The sequence below is a fragment of the Thamnophis elegans genome, chromosome 2 (assembly GCF_009769535.1).
Source record: "Thamnophis elegans isolate rThaEle1 chromosome 2, rThaEle1.pri, whole genome shotgun sequence".
Classification (NCBI taxonomy): Eukaryota; Metazoa; Chordata; class Lepidosauria; order Squamata; family Colubridae; genus Thamnophis; species Thamnophis elegans.
The window spans coordinates 13,791,252-13,812,088 of NC_045542.1; the positions used below are offsets into that span (position 1 = coordinate 13,791,252).

The 20,837-nt window shown below is 37.1% G+C and overlaps 1 protein-coding gene and 1 long non-coding RNA gene across 2 annotated transcripts in view; one reads left to right on the plus strand and one right to left on the minus strand.

The window, feature by feature from the left end:
* The window catches only part of PBX4 (PBX homeobox 4), a 41,808-nt gene extending 23,875 nt beyond the window's left edge, over nt 1-17,933 (plus strand). The window contains exons 3-9 of the mRNA XM_032211071.1: nt 6,089-6,330; nt 7,438-7,628; nt 9,633-9,768; nt 11,867-12,023; nt 14,735-14,841; nt 16,158-16,244; nt 17,141-17,933. Of these exons, the coding sequence (XP_032066962.1) occupies nt 6,089-6,330; nt 7,438-7,628; nt 9,633-9,768; nt 11,867-12,023; nt 14,735-14,841; nt 16,158-16,244; nt 17,141-17,233 (1,013 nt within the window). The 3' untranslated portion in view covers nt 17,234-17,933. The remainder of the gene's footprint in view (nt 1-6,088; nt 6,331-7,437; nt 7,629-9,632; nt 9,769-11,866; nt 12,024-14,734; nt 14,842-16,157; nt 16,245-17,140) is intronic.
* Nucleotides 17,449-20,818, minus strand: LOC116504199. Its single transcript, XR_004254786.1, has 2 exons — nt 20,736-20,818; nt 17,449-19,162 (listed from the first exon to the last, which is right to left on the minus strand). It is a non-coding gene; the product is annotated as an uncharacterized LOC116504199 (long non-coding RNA).
* Nucleotides 20,819-20,837: the final 19 nt, after the last annotated feature.

Genomic DNA, 20,837 nt, shown 5'->3' on the forward strand with positions numbered 1-20,837 from the left:
CCTTGCTTTAGTTCACTGTCAAAAGAAGACCAACAGTGTTCTCTAATTTGAAGGTAAAATTGGGTCTACGGATTTTGTAAAATTATTGATCTCCAAGATAAAATGTGTTAATTTTACATATTTTGATTAGATGAATTAGAAAACAAGTGATAAAGGTGCTGGTTGGCAAAGTTTTCAAGATATTTCACAATAAAGATTTATACACAGGCAAATGTATTTGCCTACAAGGGAGGGAGGTGTCTAATGATCATGATGCCTCGTAACTTCTCGGCACAGTACAGTAGAACAATGAAAATGGTACCACGTAGAAGTGTATAAATTTATCTTCACTTTGAGAACGGCAAGGCAGATGACTATGAAAAATACGTGGAAAATTTGCTTAGGACCTATAAAGCACTTGGTGCAAACATGTCACTGAAAATTCACTTCTTATACTAGCATTTAAACTATTTTTCCCTTTGAACTGTGAGGCAGTGAGTGATGAGCATGGGGAGAGATTCCACCAGGAGATCACAGGCATGGAGAAGAGATACCAAAGTAAATGGAGTCTGTCCATGCTTGCAGATTACTACTCGAATCTCTACATCACATTTTGCAGAAAGGTTTGGTGCATAATGGCACATCCCTCTCATAATTTTGAATTTTTGATGCAATTTTGACCTGAAGCTGTATTAACTCAGGACTTAATTTTCCTTCATTAGTGATCCAGTTCTTGTAAAATTTAGCTACTTTCATTTATGAGGGTTTCTCCTTGTAGACCAGTTTAAATAGGATAGAAATATGAAAAATATATCTATCACCTTTGTCTCAGCATTTATCCCATTTATTGTTGAAATTTATTCATTAGACTTGAAGAGAACAGCTTGATATATATGAACTGGACCTAAGGTAGTTTTGGTAATAAAACTCTTCCCCAAGTTTTGTTATTGCATTTTAGATGCCTTCCTTTTCAATATGTTGAAAAAATAGCCCAACTCTAAAAATCAAAGATGTAACTATTTTATATCCAATTGGATGCTAAAATTATCTTTTATCTTTATAAATGTATATCCATGCATTTTGACAGCGATAATACCATTTTAACATTAAATATGTATCTTGATCCTGTGTGCGTTTACTCGGAAAGAAACAGTTTTGCATCTTTATTTTAACCTTTGAAAAGCAAATTGAAAATGTTTATAAAATAAATAGGCTCCACTGAATATTAAAGCAGCATCTTCTAAGTAAGAGTACATAATATTTCACATTAGCCGTATGAAATTAGAATGTTCAGTGTTTTAAAAGGCAGCCCATTTTTAATTGGAACTATATTTTGAACTGAGCAAGGACAACATGCTCAGTGGCCAAGTCAGGTCATTCTACACAGTGATTTATAATATCATCTAGGGTCATCCAACCATTGTTGTGCCAAAATGACAGTAATGCAGACAGGTTATATATTATTTGAACAATGGCTGATTATGATATGAAGATGCTGTACTTGAGGTTCACTAGTGTGGATGTTTATAGAATATACAAGTTGCTGAGATCTATGCAGATTAGTTAATTAAAGCTTTTTCTACATCACATGTATAGCAACAGCTGAGACATATTAATGGGAGGCTTTGATCCGCACCTCTCACAGAAGAGAAGGTGCTGAAGAGATTCTTCCTTCTTACTTTGCATGGAAATACAGCTGAGGGTGGATAATAACAGTGAGGGCTCTGAGGGATGGGTTAAGGTGAGAAGATCTACAAGGGACCAAGTGGAAAATTTGTTATATCTCTTCTACTATAAGATTTATAAAACATATTTAGGCAGATTTTGCAATATAATAATTCTTTATATACCCCTCAAACCTGAGCTAAAACATTACCAGTTCTTTTAATGACACGTACTGTTGTCTTTCTAATATCAGGCTGTCTTCCATAGAACTTTATAATTTCTTAGTAGTTGGTTGAAGTGCAAATAACTATATCAGTTTTATTGGCATGAACATCCTGCATTTGCTGCTTACATATTTCAGTTAATATATTTTTCCTTCCTGTTAACAAAAAATGCTCTATCATAAGCCAGGAATATGAGTCCTGCTGCTTTATTGCCTTATGGAAGAGAAAAATCTGGATTGGAAAATGAGCCTCAACAAATTGCATATCATTCTTGTTTTGGCACCAGTGCTCTCATACAGTTCATTACAGCACTGCAGCATGTTAATTAATGATATGTAAATATATTGCAATGATTGCATTTGCATATTGATTGAGGTCTCAGTACCTTAGGTTGTGATGTGTTTTAATTAAGAGCTAATTAGAAATGATGGGAATTTCACTTGGCTCAGCCTAATTATTTTCCATTTTAATGAATATGTAGAGAGTGTTATGATTAGGAATCAGAACAATCCATGGCATATTAGTATATACGACTGCACAGGTTCTTAGGGTTTTATGGTGCTCACAATCGTCCATTAAAAACATCCATAAAAATTAAGGCTGCCAACCAATGGAAAGATTTCTTGAACTATTACTAATTTAATTGATTAATTAGATGATTGGGATAAATATTAAAGTAATTGGTTCAAGTAATATTTTGAGGTTATTTAATGAAGATAGCAGTTTCTCTCCGCTAATTAACAGAGACAAATCTACTCTTTTGTTTGGAAAAAATATTACCTAGTTCACTTACATAGTAACTTGAGTTAACATGCAATAAAAAACCCACATTGTTGGCTGTAATGAACAATTTAATTTAATGCTTTAGGCCTTAATAAAAATTATTCATGAATTAGATGCCTTAGTTTTTTTTAAAAGGCTGTCTAGAAGTTTGATGATCTGAATAGTCATAGGAACCCAAGTGTAGATTCTCTCAATGCTCTGATACAACTGATGGTATTGCAATGATGGATATAGCATAGACAAATCTAATGGTGGCGCTATATTGGTGAGAGTATTTATTGTAAACAATATCTTTCACCTGGGAAAGCTTTTCCAAACATCTGTAATTGGATTCTTTCTTTTAGAACATATTAATTTGTAAACCTGAAAAAGAATCAGGTTATGTCTAATAAATTCATCAAAGAAAATATATTTTTTATATCTGGAGAAGAACTAGATGTAGTAGACCTTGGCCTAGATATACACTTTGGTCAATGGATCTCAATGGAAAGTGATACAGTAAAGAAAATTCAACAGTGTGTTAAACATGATTGGCAGGCATTCGGCAAGCTAAGTATAATTTTCAAGAACAGTCTTCCCCTATGCCTGAAGAGAAAAGTTTTCGATCAGAGTGTGCTACCTGCTCTAACATATGCCCGTGAAACATGGACACCAACCTCTCAATCAATACAAAAGCTACAATTAGTGCAAAGTGCCACTAAAAGATACATGCTTGGCATTAAAAGACAAGTTAGAAAGACCTGCACATAGATTAGAGAACAAATGGAGGTATATGATATTATCAAGAGAATAAAAGAATTGAAATGGAAATGGGCTAGTCACATAGCAAGAAGAATTAATGGCAGGTGGACCAAGGCAGTCATAGAACGGATCCCACTTGTTAAAATGCATCCACAAAAGAGACCTAAAACAAGATGGATCTATGACATCAGCAAGTATTGTAGGCCCAATTGGCAAAAGAAAGCTTGACCATATTGGTTGGAAATATGCAGAAGACGCCTTCATTCTGCAGTGGATAGACAATGACTAAAATAATGATGAATATTAATTTGGTGCTTTCAAATCGCTTTTGACTTCTGGCAAATGGCGGTATAAATCCGTGCATTCTGGGCTCAATCTGCCCAGAAGCCTGCAGCCCTTCCTTCCTCCTGAGGAGTCTCCGGGTCCCTCCCTCCCCTCCCCTCCCCTCAGTGAGACAGGTCCCCTTCTCTGGCAGGAGAGGAGGATTTTGGATTTTCTCCCAATACCTCCAGGGCTTCCCCTAGATCTCCCAGCTTATCCCTAGCTGAGGAATCTATTAACACGTCCTGTTCCCTTATGGGAGAGGGGGCCTTGCCTCTGGCTGCATCCCGATCCAGGGCACCTGATTATTCTGAGGATCAGGGGCCTCAGCTGCCCTGGGTAATGCAGGAGGTGGTTGCGCGTGCAATCTCTCAGGGGATTGCAGATGGCATACAGCAGCTAGGTCTCTCTTTGCCTTGCCAGGGTCATATCCTATCCAAGGTTTGCACTTCTGGTTCTAAGGATCCACCAGCCAGAGCTTCCTCCCCGACCTATTCTGGGGTCAGTGAGGTGTCTGAGGCGGAGGAGGGCGACCAGGACACCCCTGACGTTTCCAAGGACAATAATCCTCTCCTCAGCACACCTGTCTTCTCGGGCTTGTTCAAGCCCTCTATGTTTAGGGCTATCCTCACCAAAACCAGGGTCTCCGCCATCCAAATGGGTCTCCAGGCACAGTTGGATAAACCTTTGGCTGAGCAGAGTATCAAGGGTGCAGTTGGTCCCCAGGACCCAGGCGCGGGGCTCTTCAAGGAGACCACTCCCCCTCAAGACTTAGTGCCAGTCCCCCCAGCTGTTTCTGGATATCATCCAGCGCCAGTTGACCCAACCAGAGTCTATGGCTAATCCCAGCGGGGTGGATAAAAAGCTGTATACTATGGAGAGTGGTATCGAGGAGCTATTAAAGCTTCCTCAGGTGGACAATCCCATAGTTGCCCTCACTTCCAATTCTGTACTCCCAGCTGATCTGCTAGAGGGCCTCAAAGCTGAGGATAAAAGGGCGGAGAAGGCTTCCCATAAAACCCACCTGGCCACTGCATGGGCCATGAGGGCCTCCTCCTCCTCTTCCTACTTTAGCAGGGCAGCCCTGTTTTGGCTCCACAAGCTGTTATCCAGCCTTCCAGCCGGAGATAAGCAGGGCATGCCAAGACGTGAATAAAATCATTGTGGCCGAGCGACGGTGGCTCAGCCTTCTTCTCTGCCACCAGCCATGGAAGGAAGGGCAGAGCAGGCGGAGATCGGGGGTTGTGGCCAGCCAGGAAAGCTGAACTGCTGCCCAGCCCAGAGCTGCCAGTGGGGGTGGGTGAGGCGGGGGCTGCAGGGTGCCCCTGGCTTGAAGTTCCCAGCCCTTTCTTTCTAAAACTGCCCAAAAGAGGGAGGGGAAGAAGGCCTACCCGGTCCTTTTGTTGGACACGGAGCTCTTGCTAACCGGCCTTGCCCTCTGGTCTCTCCGGCATTTCTTCCCCTTAGGCCATCGCAAATACTGCTAATTCCAAACGTGGAGGCATGTGTAGTGTCTGCTTTGCAGAAGGGGGGAAGCCTATTCCAATCAGTGTGTAGCACTGATGTGTTAGATGTATTAGTTTAAAGAAAAATCTAGAGCTTTTTAAAGCATGTATAAAAGAAGAAAACAATTATTCTATAAGGGTAATTTGGAGGGAGTGATGAAAATTTAATGAGTTCATTGGTTTGAATTTTATTAGTCTGAAAGTGAACTTTAAGGTATATATGCTAAGAAAAAGTTAAAAAAAGATGTATTGGGATGTTTTAATTTTAGAAATGTTTTAAAGAAAAACTTAGATTTTTCCCTTTAAAGAATCTGAAAGAATACAGTGAACTTTGCTAATATAAATGGTGATAGTTTATAAAGATTATCAAGTGCAAATAGAAATACAGATTAGTTCAACATCAAGGAAGATAAAGCAGTAATGGTTAAATTGATTGTTCTATTCAAAGAGGAAAATATATTTATGTTTTTTATTTGGATATCACTTCTAGATTTTGTCCTTGTGATGAAAAAAAATGAAACTGACTTTGGTATTGCCGATTAGATAGATTTGTTGTTATAGACATTATATATTAATATACTATTACACATTATACTAATGTGTTAAAGCAAAAACTTGAGGTTGTATCAAGTTGTACTGTGCTTAAGAGTCAGAAGTCAACGCCTTTTTCTTTCCTCCCTTCCTTGTATCTCATTCCCCCCCTTTTTTCTTTTCTTAATTTTCTATTTTATTTTTCTTGATATTTTATACATAAAACAATAAAAGTTATTAATAAGGATGAAATCATGTTTACTAATATCTATGCAAAGAGAAAATGAGGGAAATATTGCATGATGATTAATTGTCTGCTCCTTATTTATATTTATCCAGTGTTAAGTATACGTGGTATTCAGGAAGAAGATCCCCCCGATGCTCAGCTAATGAGACTAGATAACATGTTGCTGGCTGAGGGTGTCTCCGGGCCTGAGAAGCGGGGAAGAGGAGGACCAGCGGCAATAGCAGCAACATCAGGTGGCTGTCCAAATGACAATAGCATTGAACACTCTGACTACAGGGCCAAGCTGTCACAGATCCGACAGATATACCACTCTGAGCTAGAGAAATATGAACAGGTGATCTTTCTGCATGGAAGAGTTATCCTCTCTGTTTTATCCTCTCAATTTAAAACAATTAATTGCTTTTCCTTTGCGGTCACAGATCAGGGAGTATTCAGTTTTATGAAAGTATAATAACCCTACTATTGTGTGAAATAAACATAACTTGTATAATTTAGGATTGTCTTTTTTAAAAAAAAGTTCAAGAGAATGACCTTTCCTGGTTCTCAATTGCATTAAATGTATCTGCAACAATAGTGTTATGAATTTTGCTTCAAAAGTGCTCCATTTTACCAGATTTTGCATGAATAGTAGCTTTTCTTATCCAGAAGCTGACAGCAACTTCTATGTTTCATAGGGTGATTTTATTTAAGTTGATTGTTAATATTTTCCCTTTCATTATATTGTTGTTGTTGTACTACTACTACTACTACTACTACTACTACTACTACTACTACTACTACTACTGGCATTGTTTCATTACCATATATAGTACCTTGCTATAAATAAATAAAATTATAGAAGTAAATATGTTTGACAACTTGAAAACAGTTGGATATATGTGTATTATTATAAAGAAATAACTATAGGCAATTTTTAGTGAGACCTATCTAATACACTCTACAGCATATTATACAGTAATTATTAAATATCAAACCCAGAATGATAATATCAAATCCATATTTACTGTTGAATTCTTTAGTCTGGTTTTAAAGTTATGGTTTAAATGATACAGGTAGTCCTCCACTTACAACCATTCTTTTAGTGACAGTTTGAAGTTATAATGACTCTGAAAAAAGTGACATGACCAGTTTCCACACTTATAACCCCATGATCACATGGTCAAAATTACACTGTTCCAGGGTCGTGTGATCACTGTTTGTAACCTTGCCAGCAAGCTTCAAACAACCAAAGTCAACGCGGGAAGCCAGATTCTCTTAACAACTGTGACAAAAAGGAGTCGTAAAATTGAAAAAACTCACTGAACAACTGCCTTGCTTATCAGCAGAAATCTTGGGCTCAGTTGTAGTCATAGGTGGAGGACTACCTATAGTTATGCAGTCAGATCTGATTCAAGAGACCTTTTGCTTCAGTTTAATGTACTTACTTTATACTTATTTCCAGGCCTGCAGTGAGTTCACCACTCATGTTATGAACCTCCTTCGGGAACAGAGTAGAACAAGGCCAATCTCGCCCAAAGAAATAGAGCGTATGGTGAATATAATTCATGGAAAATTCAGCACCATACAGATGCAGCTGAAACAAAGTACGTGCGAAGCAGTGATGATTTTGCGTTCAAGATTTCTTGATGCAAGGTAATACATGATCAAGACTATTTCCTGTGTCCAAGATACTGATAATACAAAACACTATAAGCGTTTTACAGTAGGCACATAAGGCGAGTTAACATCGGACCATATTGGAAATACAGAAAATATGCTATGTTCCTAATCATTGCTGTTTAATCTTATTTATACTTTAAGTTTGGGGTTCAACAGTAATGATACTCGAAGCTTGGGTGTGTGTGTTTGCAATTAACAGATTTCATGATTAGCCACATTGATGAGATTATATGAACATTGGCAGCTGAATTATATTTGCCATGTTTGCACAATTTGGGGATCCACAGTATTGAATTATAAAACTCAACTTTGAACTTTCCATAATTTACATATGGTTTTGGAGAAGCTTTCCTATCAGTTGTTACTTGGTCTTTCTAATGACATGAGCATATTAACATTTTATTTATTTAAAACATTTATAAATCTGCCCATCTTATAGCCAAGTTTGGCCAGCGCCAAGTTATTTTACTTTAAAAATTTACATAAAAATCTTTAAAATATTATAAATGCATTAAAACAACAACAAAAAACCCTGGAGCTAATCTTATAGTTAATTATCTCAGGACTTGGTGGAAAAGCCAGGTATTCAAAGCTTTACAGAAGGCTAAAAGGGTGAAAATCTGCTGAACCTCATGGGTAGAGTGTTCCATATAGCAGAGGTATGCTTCTTAGCTTCCATCAGATGGCAATATTTAGGAGCAAGGAGCATGCCCACCCTATCTGACCTGGTAAAATGGGTAGATGTCCTTAGGAAAGGAGTCCCACATATAATCCGGCCCTGTATCATATAGGGCTTTGAAGGTGACGACCAGTACCTTGAATTGCACCTTGGAAAGGTACTGGACATCTTTCATATGTTCCACGTTATATATGTAATGCCTCATGCAATAGAGGCGTTACATATGCAAACCTAGTGGCACCCATGTAATGTGCGCTATTACATTCTGGACCAGTTTCCAGGTGATTGTCTGTGTAGAACGTATTGTGGTAACCCAAATAGGAGATGACCAAGGCATGGATGACCCTTCCTGATCCAGGAAAAGGTGCAATAGGTGAATCTGTTCAAAGGCCTCCCTAGTCACAGATGCCACCTGCTGCCACCTTGCTTTTTAAAAACCTGTTAAGGGTAAAACAGAGCAATGATGGATGGGATGGGAACTGAAGGTATGAAACTCATAAACACTAGTTAATCTGTAGGCAGTTGTGGCATGAGTAGTGATGTTTTTAATCTTGAATTATACACTTTAAAATTTGTGGAATTTTGTATTTATATTCGTAGATCATTTTGGGAGTACTGTTTAATCTGTGCAGAACAGTAATCTTGACTGTAGTTTTAGTTTTAACTTTAAATTATAGCATGCTCCCTTTTTATATTTCTATTTGGCTAAAGCCATAAAAGTTCTATTGCTTATATTTTTGCATTTATATTTTAATTTTTGCTTTAGAATGAATGATGTGGAAAGCTTGGGGGGTGGGAAGCTTGGAAAGCTTAAGCAAGAGTAGTCATCTCATGGTTTGGTCAGGATACTCAAACTTTTAATAATTTTCCTGTAATCCTTACTGCCTTTTCCTCCAGTCCTTGGGATAGTCTATATTTTATTTTAATATAACCCTCGTATCCATAAGAGCTTAAAGACGTGGCTGTGCCAGTTGGCCTGGGCTCCAAATGGGGGAGTTCCATGCTGGAGATGGCTGCTGAATTGATGGCAGACTGCATCTCCCCCCTCCCCTCGCTCTCTGCTCTCTACTTGTTCATCTTTCTTTTTTGGTAATCATATAGTTGCATTTCTCATTATATTTTTTTCATTATTTTATTGCTCTATTATCTTCTGTTCTGTTCACACTCTTTTCATTACTTAGCATTGTAAGCTGCCTAGAGTAGCTCATGGCGAGATAGGCAGCAAATAAATTTAACAACTAAATAAATATATTTTAGTTTAATACTGGGCTTTATGAATAATTCCAATCTATTCTCAGGCGAAAGCGACGTAACTTCAGCAAGCAGGCAACAGAAGTATTGAATGAATATTTTTATTCTCATCTGAGTAATCCTTACCCCAGTGAAGAAGCCAAAGAAGAACTAGCAAAGAAAGGAGGCATTACAGTCTCACAGGTAGGCTGTGTAGATAAAAACAGATGGATTTCTGATTTCCAAAAACGAGGGACCAATAATGTTTCCTCATCCCAGCAATCTTGGGAAGCCCAGATACAATCTGATACTGTCACTTCACCTGATAAATCTAATTTACATAGAATATTTTCATGCTACTTCCACGTTCTTTTAAAGATATACACGATAGACAGTTCTTGAAAATTCAGGAGATTGCATGCTTTTTTGTAGTTTTGAACCAAACTAATATAGGTCCTTTTTAATAGAATTTTTCAAAAAAAAAAATTTTCTCTTCTTGGCCAGCATGGCTACTTCTACTTTTGTTGAATTGTATATTAATGGATAAACTATTAGTATGGCTTTTGTTTTAGTTTAAAATTTTATCTAAATTCTCTAATTTAATTCAATATTTTTCTTGGTCATGATTTTATAATTTAATAAACAATTTTAAATCAAACTTCACAGAATTAGAATTATGGGTACAAGCGTAGTGGACTTTTGTCCCAGACATTGTTATATTATTGCCAGACTCAGGTCTCTGTCCAATTCATTTTTAAAAAATGGTTACACCTTGCCACATGATTTGTGTATTCAGAATGGCTTTTTATTAAATTAACTAGGTACCTACATTTCATAAAAGTTGGTAGAATCGTACAAGCTAATCTTCAATGACTTTCATTAGATTAAAAATCCAAGTTTTGCTACAGTTCTTAAGTCTGTCATTAGATTTTAAGAGTCTTTTCTTTGGTGTCTAATAGAAGAAAATATATGTCTCTCAGAGTTCAATTATGGAGTCCTTAATGCTCCGTGAGAGCTTGGTTTTAGAACAGTACTAGCTAGCACTGAATGTATTACCTAGATGGTAATGAAACATCTTCAACCATTCAACCGAGCTCAGAATTTTTGGTTAATTTATTGAAAATAAATCTAATAGCTTACGTACAAAGCAGTGGTGGGTTGCAGACGGTACACCCCGGTACGGGTGTACCGGAGCCTGCCCAGAGCACTGGGTACCATTCCGGTACAGTGCTTCAGAGGGCCCACCAGCCTGCCCGCGCTCCTTACCTGTCTTTAAAGTCTTTGGTGCTTCCATGCATGCGCCTGTGGGACACTCCGTGAAGCAGCTGCAGTGTCACAGAGGTGTCGCTGGACAGTAAAAACCAAGGTATTTATGGCCAATGTACATGCACTAAAATAGATTAGAACAACAGTCCCTCAAAGTTATGACTTGGCTCTGGATGCCTTTTGAAGTCAATTCCAAAAGAAATTCACCTAGTTCCCTTGTTAATAATCTGCATGCATATGAAATCATTTCTATTTAATCCAATATTTTAATGTACTGAGATGTCAGACTATATTAATCAAATGTATTTTTGTGGTTTTTATCAGTATTTTATATTCAGCTAAGTTTTTAAACTATCATTTGATAAGTTTTCAATTGCTGTTACCTGATTTGGATATCATTTTATTGTTACTTGGAGTTAATATATCATATACTCATGGGAGTTCATATATTTGTAATATGGATTTTATTGGTATACAACAAAGATATTGAGGAGGTGGCATATAGCACAATAACAAAAAAAAAATTAAGCTCAATTTTTTTTGTCATAGCAGTTTTTAATATCTTTTTAAGAGGATTTTTAAAGCACAAATTCATGTTTCTGCTAAAGGATTTCTGATATTTTAAATAGATGTGGCAGGGATATTTATTTTTATCTCACTTTTACTTACACACACACACACACACACACACACACACGGTGGCAATCTATCAATACTACTTCCTCCTCCTGTTTTTCTCACAACAATAATCTTGTGAGATGAATTGACTGAGAAAGAATGACTGACCCAAACCAACCAAGCCAGTTTTTCCTGCCTAAGGTGAGAGTATAACTCACAGTTTTTTGGTTCATAGGGCAGCACCTTAACCACCATACCAAACTTCACCCGGCTGGATGCTGTAGAAACTTAAAGATGACTATATTTTGTCTACTTTCATAATAGCCTTGCTTGGTCTTCCTACCCTTTAAAGATAATACTAACTGACGAGATAATATGATTTGTTTACATACTAACGGGAATTATTATTGTGTTACAGGTCTCCAACTGGTTTGGTAATAAGAGAATCCGCTACAAGAAAAATATGGGAAAATTCCAGGAAGAGGCCAATATTTATGCAGCCAAAACAGCAGTAGATGCTACCAATGTGGTAGCTCAGGGGAACCAAACAAGCTCTCCCCCAACCCCAAATTCTGGTGAGTATAAAACACTGCAGTTAAAGAGGGACACCTGCTGGGGAAACCAGCAATAAAAAAATAACACTACTCAGACAATGAAAACAAATGAGTGAATCAACCTGGTGTTTTTGTAAGTGGCTTAGAAACTATATGTTTATGTTGTTGTTGTTTTCAGCCTTCCTAGTTGTTTTACTTTAGGATATAATAACGGGGAAAAAAAATCCAGATCTTGAGTACAAGCAGACTCTTCTGAGTGAATTAAAACTGATTGAAGCAAAAAAACTAATTTAAAACTATATTAAAAAAATTAAAAAGGCCCCCTTGTTGGCAAACCTGATTAGACAATAGGATATGCTATTTAGTGCTTTCTGTTTCCTCAGATGAAAAATTTGCTTGAAACACTTTGGGAATTCAGATTGTTTTGCTATCCCATATATATTCATTAAAGTATGAGTTAATGACTTTCCATAAAACATTATGTTTCAAAATTTGTTTCATTTTCATTTTCTGATGAACGAATGGTACCAGTCCCTGAAATTACAGCTATTACAGTGCCCCCCCCCATGGCCTACACTTAATGACTGCAGGAGCACTTATTCCTCCATCTGCCTATTTTCCTCCAATCTCTTTTTGCTGGTGTACACAGTAGCACTCCTCACTGATGCTGGTGGTGCTAGGGCTCAACCAGAAGCCTGGTGCCTTCAGCAGTCTCCTCTGGCCACCCCCATTCTTGGGCCTCTGTTTCAACCTCAACAGCACCAAGATCACTGCTGAGGAGTACCGCCTCAAGCTTCATACTGCAACTGGCCAGCTCCTAAGCTTTAGCTGCCCCCACCACCCTGAGCTCCATAGGCCTTGTCATGCCCAGCTGACCTTTGCCTCAAGGACTGTAGTTCAGCCCTTGTGCTGCCAGCAGCACCGAGAGTACCACTGTACGGAACAGCCAAAGGACGGGTAAGGAGATAGCCAGGTGAGGGGAGGTGAAGAGCAGGCAGTCCCTTACCTTATTAAGGCTCAGGGCTGAGAAGGACCAAGCTGTGAATGGCTTGTATAGCGATGGATCCTTGCCAATGACCAGTAACATTTGGTTAATGATGGTAATGGGGACTGCCAGGATTGCAGTTGCTTTATGTGATGTCATGCTTGACATCAAGCATTATTTTGCAATGAAAATTCTGGTCTCAATTACCATAGTAACTTGGGGACTATCTGTACTTGTTTTTTTCTCTGTATTCAGGACATGTAGATTATTTATTTATTTTGTTATATCTGGCTACCATTTATGGACTTTCTGCTGGACTGAAAGAGATTTAGTTATAGATAAATGGAATATACAATAAAGAGATAAATGTTTGTATCTTTAGAGAGAATGAAGAGTTACTAAATTTGTTTAATACTTGTTATAATGAAACCACTTCTGTATATCTTTTCTCTTTAATATATAATTTTTTTCTCTTTTTTCTTGCACTTTGTACTCCTCTCTATTTGCCTTTTCTTTTTCTTTATATGAGATTTTACTATTATAAAAATTAACTTAACAAACATAACATAATCTGGATGACAATTGCCACAGCCCCACTCCTGCCCTGAGATATCAGCTGATGCCACACCTGAAACACACACTGAAACCTGGCTGGGAGACACCCTCCCTCCCTTGAGCTCAGTCAGATCTCAGAAATATGCACCAGTTCTCTCCTCTATCTCATCTATTATATGTAATATATATTATTAGTAACGTCTTATTGATTATATAGAGTAATACGTTACTACTTGGTGTTGAATTAGTAATATAGATTATTGATTTGTATGCTTTGAGAAAACTCATCAGACTTGTATACTGTAGTATTTATTATTTTAAAAAAACAGATGCATTTTTTAAAACTGTTTAACTTATTGAATCTCTTCTTAAAAGCAGAAAATCACTTAAAAATCACATCCCTCTTATAAAGCTATAGATTGCAGTGATATACCTGAGGTAATAATATAATCCTTTCTGAATGAGGTGCTGCATCAAACTAACAAGGCACTTATTTTATAAGTATATTTTATACTTATCAATTGGAACTGTTGATGAGTTTGCTACACTGCAGGAGAGCTCTGAATGGAGAAAGCTTGGGAACCTCTGATATTATTCTGTACCACTTTATATATAAGGAACTTCAAAGGTGGCCTTTGAAGAAACCTCAGAGTTTCTGGGGATAGTTTATAATTTTACCCACTCCTCACTTAGCAACGACCTCCCCTAGCAACAATTTGCAAATATGATGGTAATAAAATATCTCTTTTCTGACCAATGTGCACATTTATGACTAAATTTTGTGTACCTGGCAATAAGGCATACCAGAGTGTGAGTAATGCTAGTGTAGCTGAATAAGAACTTTATCTGAATAAGAGAGCAGCAACCAGTGATGTTTTCAGTATCTCTGTGAAGAGATACTTATTGATAATTTCACTTGGGCGATCATTTCTACCCGATTATTCGATTGCACTGAGATGGCAGAATGGAAAGTGAAAAGAATTTGAATTGGATTCATAAAATAACCTGAACTGTATTTGGTCAAGATCTATTCACTAAGCCCTAGAAATTGAGTACTTTACATGATAGAAAGTGATAGATTGTGGAATCAGATTTCAAGCACAACAGCTGCTTGGGCTATCATTGATGACAAATTGCATGAAAATGAATGGTTGCACACATAACTTTAGGTAACTTATTTTTTCTGCTTCAGGTTCCTCTGGGTCATTTAAAATGACAAATTCTGGAGATTCCTTTATAAACCTGCAGTCACTCAGTTCTTACCAGAATTCACCAGTGGGAGCCAATGTGCAGTCTCAGGTAAGTGGAATTATGTCAGGTTAACAATCCTCTGTAGCCATAAATATTTTAATCCCCCTATAAATACTTCAGTCCAAGTGCCCATTGTAAGGTATACAGATTTTAAGATTTCCTGAAGGCATTACAGTAAAATATCTAAAGGTAGTCCTTGAATTATTACCAGTAATTTAACGACTGTTCCCATTTATAGCAATCACAGAATGAGTCCTTGATGATCAGTAGAACACCCCTGGCCATTGTAAACGTCCTCTTCTCCTGGTCATATAAGTGCATATAGGACAGTTGGCAACTGTCACAGGTTTACAACTGGTTGTAGCATTTTGGGATCACACAACTGTAATTTGTGACTTTTTTGCCAGTTTCCAGCAAAAAAGTCATTTAAACGAATGCATTTGTTTAACATTTGCTGCGTTTGCTTAATGACAATAGTGAAAAATATTAGAAAAAAACTTCTGGTCACGTGGGAGCCTCAACTTATGACTTTATCAGCTTATGCCTGTATTTCTGGTCCCAATTATGGTTAGAAGTCAAGGACTATCTGAATCTATAGCTACTAGAAGATAGGTTATGACCTGATCTAAATCTTCAAATGCTTCTTTGGGCAAGGAAAGATTTGAATTGTTCTGTACTGGACTACAACTGGTCTGCCATTTAAATTTTGGGCTAAATAAGGTTGATTCTGTGCCTGACCTGAACCTTTACAAGGATTAGTATATAATATATATAGTATATTAGTATATGACCGCAATTAGGACCAGAACTTCTAGCACCGAAATTCTGATCGTGTGAGTGCAGGGATGCCACGATGGGCATAAAGGCAAGGACCATCATAAGTCATTTTTTCAATTCCATTTAACTTCAGTTTTTCAATGAATGGTCATACGTCAAGGACTACCTAAATGTGGCCCGAATGTTCATTACTATAATGTTGTTAATATTCTCTTCTGGATTTCAGAGGGAAAAATAATATACATGTTCAGTCAAAAGAAATGTTGTTATACATGCCAAAGTAAGAGAATGGGATCTTGGGTGTTTGTTTTTTTCTAATTTTCTTTTCCCAAAATTTGTGGGCCCTGAGAAACTCATTCATTATTTTGAAAAAAAAAAATCTTATTATGTTAATAGCAATATCCTAAGCTCCTATATTGCAGAAAAGCAATATAAGTAGTTATAAGTTGAGAATAAATGTGCAGCCCAGCTGGACACTAAAAGGTCACAGAAAGGAAAATAATGGGGTTTGGGGCAGTAAATATAGCATTTACATAACTCTTTTGGCACTTTTTTGTTTGCTTGACAAATTGGTCATACTGTTACAGATGGATTCCTTACACCATGTCATACACCAGGCAGGAAGATATGACAGCATTGTGGGAAACCCCTTATATTCGACACAGCGCATTGATGTAAGGAGCTTCTGATTTTGAAACTGAATGTCTTGAGCTGTGGAAGTCTGACATGGCAATGTTGGTTAATGTAACTACCTCTGCAGATGCAATTATAATAGAACTCTACTGTGGCATTAACTGTGGTGTTGCTAGCACCTTGCCATAAGTCTGCTGCTTCAAAGAGTGGGGGAAATAGGCATCCTGTTGCCAGTTTTTATTATTCAGGGAATTTAAAAAAAATCCCTCATGTTTAAATTGTAAGAAAATCTTTCTCTGTATCATTCACGGTACTGCGAAGAACCATGAATGGTTAGGGATGCTCAGAAAAAGAAGCTGGCTCACCTATTCATCCATATTGGCCCAGTGAATTAGAAGGAAGCATCTTTTCAATCCCCTCCTATTGGAGGAGAGTGCTCCCAGTTGAAAGAAGAGACTGCAGGAGAAAGTGAGAGAGAGAAAGCAAAAGCATGCACAGCAACTAGCCTCCAGTGAAATCCACACACTGGCTTTGGATTGGTCTGCGTTTGTGAACAGAAAGATATGTGCGAGGTATTCTTCCATCCTGTACTCTGAATTGTTTGAGAATCAACAGGCAGTAAAGCTTTAACTATTTAGACAAATTAGCAGAAGAAATTGGGCAAGAGGAAAGGAGTCCCATTTGGGAGAAAGAGAAGCCATGAAACAAATGCAGCAGAAGCTGCAGTTACTCAATATTTTACCTTCTGTGCCCCAGAAAGTGAATTACGTGTGAAGATGTTTACTATGAGACTAATCATAATGGAACAAAGTCTGTGTGTTGCACATGGCATAATGCTCTCCTATTGTGATTTGGGAAATCATTATCAGAGTGATTTAAGAGACAAGTAGTAGCACCTTGTGGACTTAACAACAAAATGCCTTTATTCCCTCTTCAGGCTAATGGCAGCTGGCAGGACGCTACTACCCCTTCATCAATCACTTCACCTACTGGAGATCCAGGAAGCATTAATTCAGATGCATCTAATTAAATGTTTTAGGACCTGTTGAGGAGAGGAAAGAGGTCATTAGTGTATCTTGTCAATGTTGCTCTTTTTTTGCCAATACTTTTGATTCTACAACTTGACACACACACAGCTAATTACCTCAGATAAAATAAAAAGAAAAATGAAAACCAATGGAAGATTGTGATTATATATGGACACCTCTCTACCTCTCGGCATGATGTGCTTGAGTTCTTCTTACGTCTGCCCTTTGGGTTCTAAAAGAACTGGCTTCATTTACCAAAACAAATTGTTTTTAAAAAAAACGAATTACCACTTTTATGCTTAAGAGTTGACTCCATTTTTCCAGTTTTAAAAAATGCAACTGATTTTAGTTTCTATGTGTTTTTACTATAAAAATTCTGTTTTAGATGCTAGTTACTAACAAATAGCCCCTCTTGTATTGTAATTGTATGCGTTATCTGTATTGTAATTTTCTAGAGGAAGACTCTATCTTTGAACTCATTAACCAGAACAGGCTATTGCTTTACCAAAATGATTATTGGACTTTGCTCTTTGAATAGAAACTTCATCTTCTGTCACTCTCATGTAGCTCTAATTTAATGTCTTAGAGTATACACAGACTTGTCTGTGAATAGATTTTTGTACATCTAGGAAAATGTTAGTAGCAAAGTCATCACTTTCAGTTTAAATTTATCAAAGAATAAACTTCCAAAGTCTTTTTTTCCTTTCTGCCTTTTTCCAAGATTTCCTTCATGTTGATGGATGGTATTTACCAGTAGATTGGGGTAAAAATAAGAGATTGGTTCACACTGCAGTCTTTTGTATGTCTACTCAGAGATATCCCATCCATGTAATTGGAGACCTTTTGGCCCTCTAACTCTTTGTAATATGCAACTACCGGCTTCCCATAGTCATGTTAACTGACGCCCTTGAGAATTAATGTAACTAAAGTTGATGAAATTTCTTGCCATGGTTACCTCTTCCACATATGAATGCACTGTTCATCTGTTAAAATTTTGATCCAAATGTTAGCTGTTATTCAGTATCCAATCATATATTTTGCTTTTTGGAATTAAGCACTATGGGAAAGCTCCATCAGTACCAATCAATAGATGGACCAGAACTTTTAAAATGTATTCAACAGTTCTTCCTTGTAATTGCATCATCAATATTTTGCATTTAAAACAGTTTTGAAGAATGTGCTTATTAACATGATCCATTGCTAAACATCACTAAGATAAAATAGACTGGGCTATGCCATCAGGTATTCAGAATGTTGGGGACTATAATCTGAACCTTCTAGAGGCTGCTTAGATGGGAATAGCTGCTATAAATAAAAACTGCCTAACAGTCATGTTTGAAGAAGTAGAAAGTGGGGCATTGACAATTATACCACTGACTGATATGTTAAAAGCTATGACAATTGAGATTTGAAAGTTGAGAGGACTCATGAAGCAATTGAAACACTTGTGAGTTTCCTTTATATTTTGTTTCTTTTTATGTAAACATTTCTTTCAGCTAAAAAAGAGACAGTCATTTTAAAAAAACTGAAACACTGCTCTGTTGTCTCAATTGTTGCAGAAAAGTCTGGCAGAGTAATGTCCAAACTAAACCTTTTCTTTCAGTGATGAACCTTGGATTTGGTTTATGTACTCATTTAGCATTCATCTCTTCCTTGAGTTCAAAGGTATCATGACAGTTGGTGACACCTATATACTTACTGTGTTCAACTTCTTTGCTTAGAAATAATGGGCAGCAGGATCACATCTGTTTTGGTTATGCTTTTAACTATATGATATTCATTAGCATGTTCTCAGATGAGCTGGTTAAGACTGGATAAAATAGATAGTTTTCCAGATCCTCCAGTGATGGGTTGATCATCAAAAACAATTTCTAATTTCTCCAGCATGAGATCTTTCAAACAGGCATTTGCACTTGGGCACAAAACTGTCCCTGAATTGAAAAAAAGAAAACAAAAACTGAGAACAGAGAAAAATCCTTGTTTTGGCTGTTTCCTGAGATTGATTCAAATAATGTGTTAATTTCCAATAGTCATCTCAATTTCTTTTTTCATATTCTGGCTATTCTGACATTTGCCAAAGGAATGGGGGACATTCACATACTAAGAATATAAAGACTATAAAGACACTATTAAGCTAATGAATCCTTTTTTGAATAAGTCATAAAAAGTGTCTATGGAGAGCTCAGTCATCCAGGTCATGATTTTCCCAAAGCTGTTTTTTCAAGAGGCAACTGGACTTGTTTTACTTTGAAGATGTTTTTTTGGATGAGAAGCAGAATGTGTTCAAAGAAAAACAAGTAAGTCCTTTTGAAAAAACAGCTTTGAGACAAGTCATAAAAAGATAAAACATATTTTATTTTAACATTGTGAAATGAATTCAAAATTCCTTAGGACCTTTCCTGCCTAGCCCTGCTCTTAAGGAGTGCCTGTCATTGCAGATTTTATTTTTTTGGTGATCCTATTTTACCATGATGTATTAGATTGTCAATCCTCACCCCATCACCTACAGCTTTAATAAATTTTAGATGTGACATTGTATTTCCTGGATCTTTAAAATCTTTATGACAAGAAAGACCCAACAAATTGAATGCAAATTTTAGAAATCTATGATTGAAATAAGTTGTAACTTAACAGTATTTTCATTTTGAAATGAAAATGTGAGATACTGTAATACAGAAGTTAATACAAGTCTCCTTGTTGAGATAATGTATGACAGACCACCCTCGGTTATCGATATAAAAACATGCAAAGGGACCGATCTGCTGGAATGATGGTGTGAGAGTTGCCTAGAGAAATCAATAGAGAAATCTGGGATTTATTAGGCCAGCAGTGGGAATATTTTTGTGTGCAATGTCGAAAATAAAAGGTTTTGTATACATTTTGTATAAATGCTTAGGCAGAATCGGGGCGGGCTAGGTAATTTAAAGCGGACCTATGCTACCAACTTTAAGCTCCCTGATATGGGTACAGGAGAAAAACAACCCTTCCTCATCCTGCAACGGCAACAGAAGATGAGTTGCTTCTGCAGCACAATGTTTAATATGAAAAAGAATAACTTTTTCATATATAATGAAACCTGTTTTTTAAAATAAAACATGATGCTTCCATTGTTTGTTTTTTTTGCTGATAGAATTTATGCTGTACAAGTGCAGAGATCCCAGATTTCTTCGTTTTTCCTCGGAGGTCGAGTGGGCAGAAAATATTTTTCTAGTTAGAATTCTATGATTTCAAAATAAGCATTTTTTAAAAATTTCATGCTGCGGACACTGCAAAACAAGCAACGGGATGAAATAAACCTCTAGATATGTCGAGAGGCGAGACTCCTTCAACGCGTTGGATTATATGGGCCACGGATAAAGGGGTGGGGGGGTTGTATTTAGATGTCCCAAAATTGTCTTAGTGTTTCCTCTCCTTGACATTCAACTCTTGCAGGTGACACAAACGCGTCCAACAAACCGAAGCCTGATAAGAAAAAGCTAGTAAATTCAGTTTACACCCACTTACTTAAACTGTTCTGGCTGTACGGTCCATAGCCAGCGGCTGAAAAAGTAGTACGCATGCGCCCAAGCAGCCTTGGTTTTAAAAAAAAAAAACACCAACAAAAAC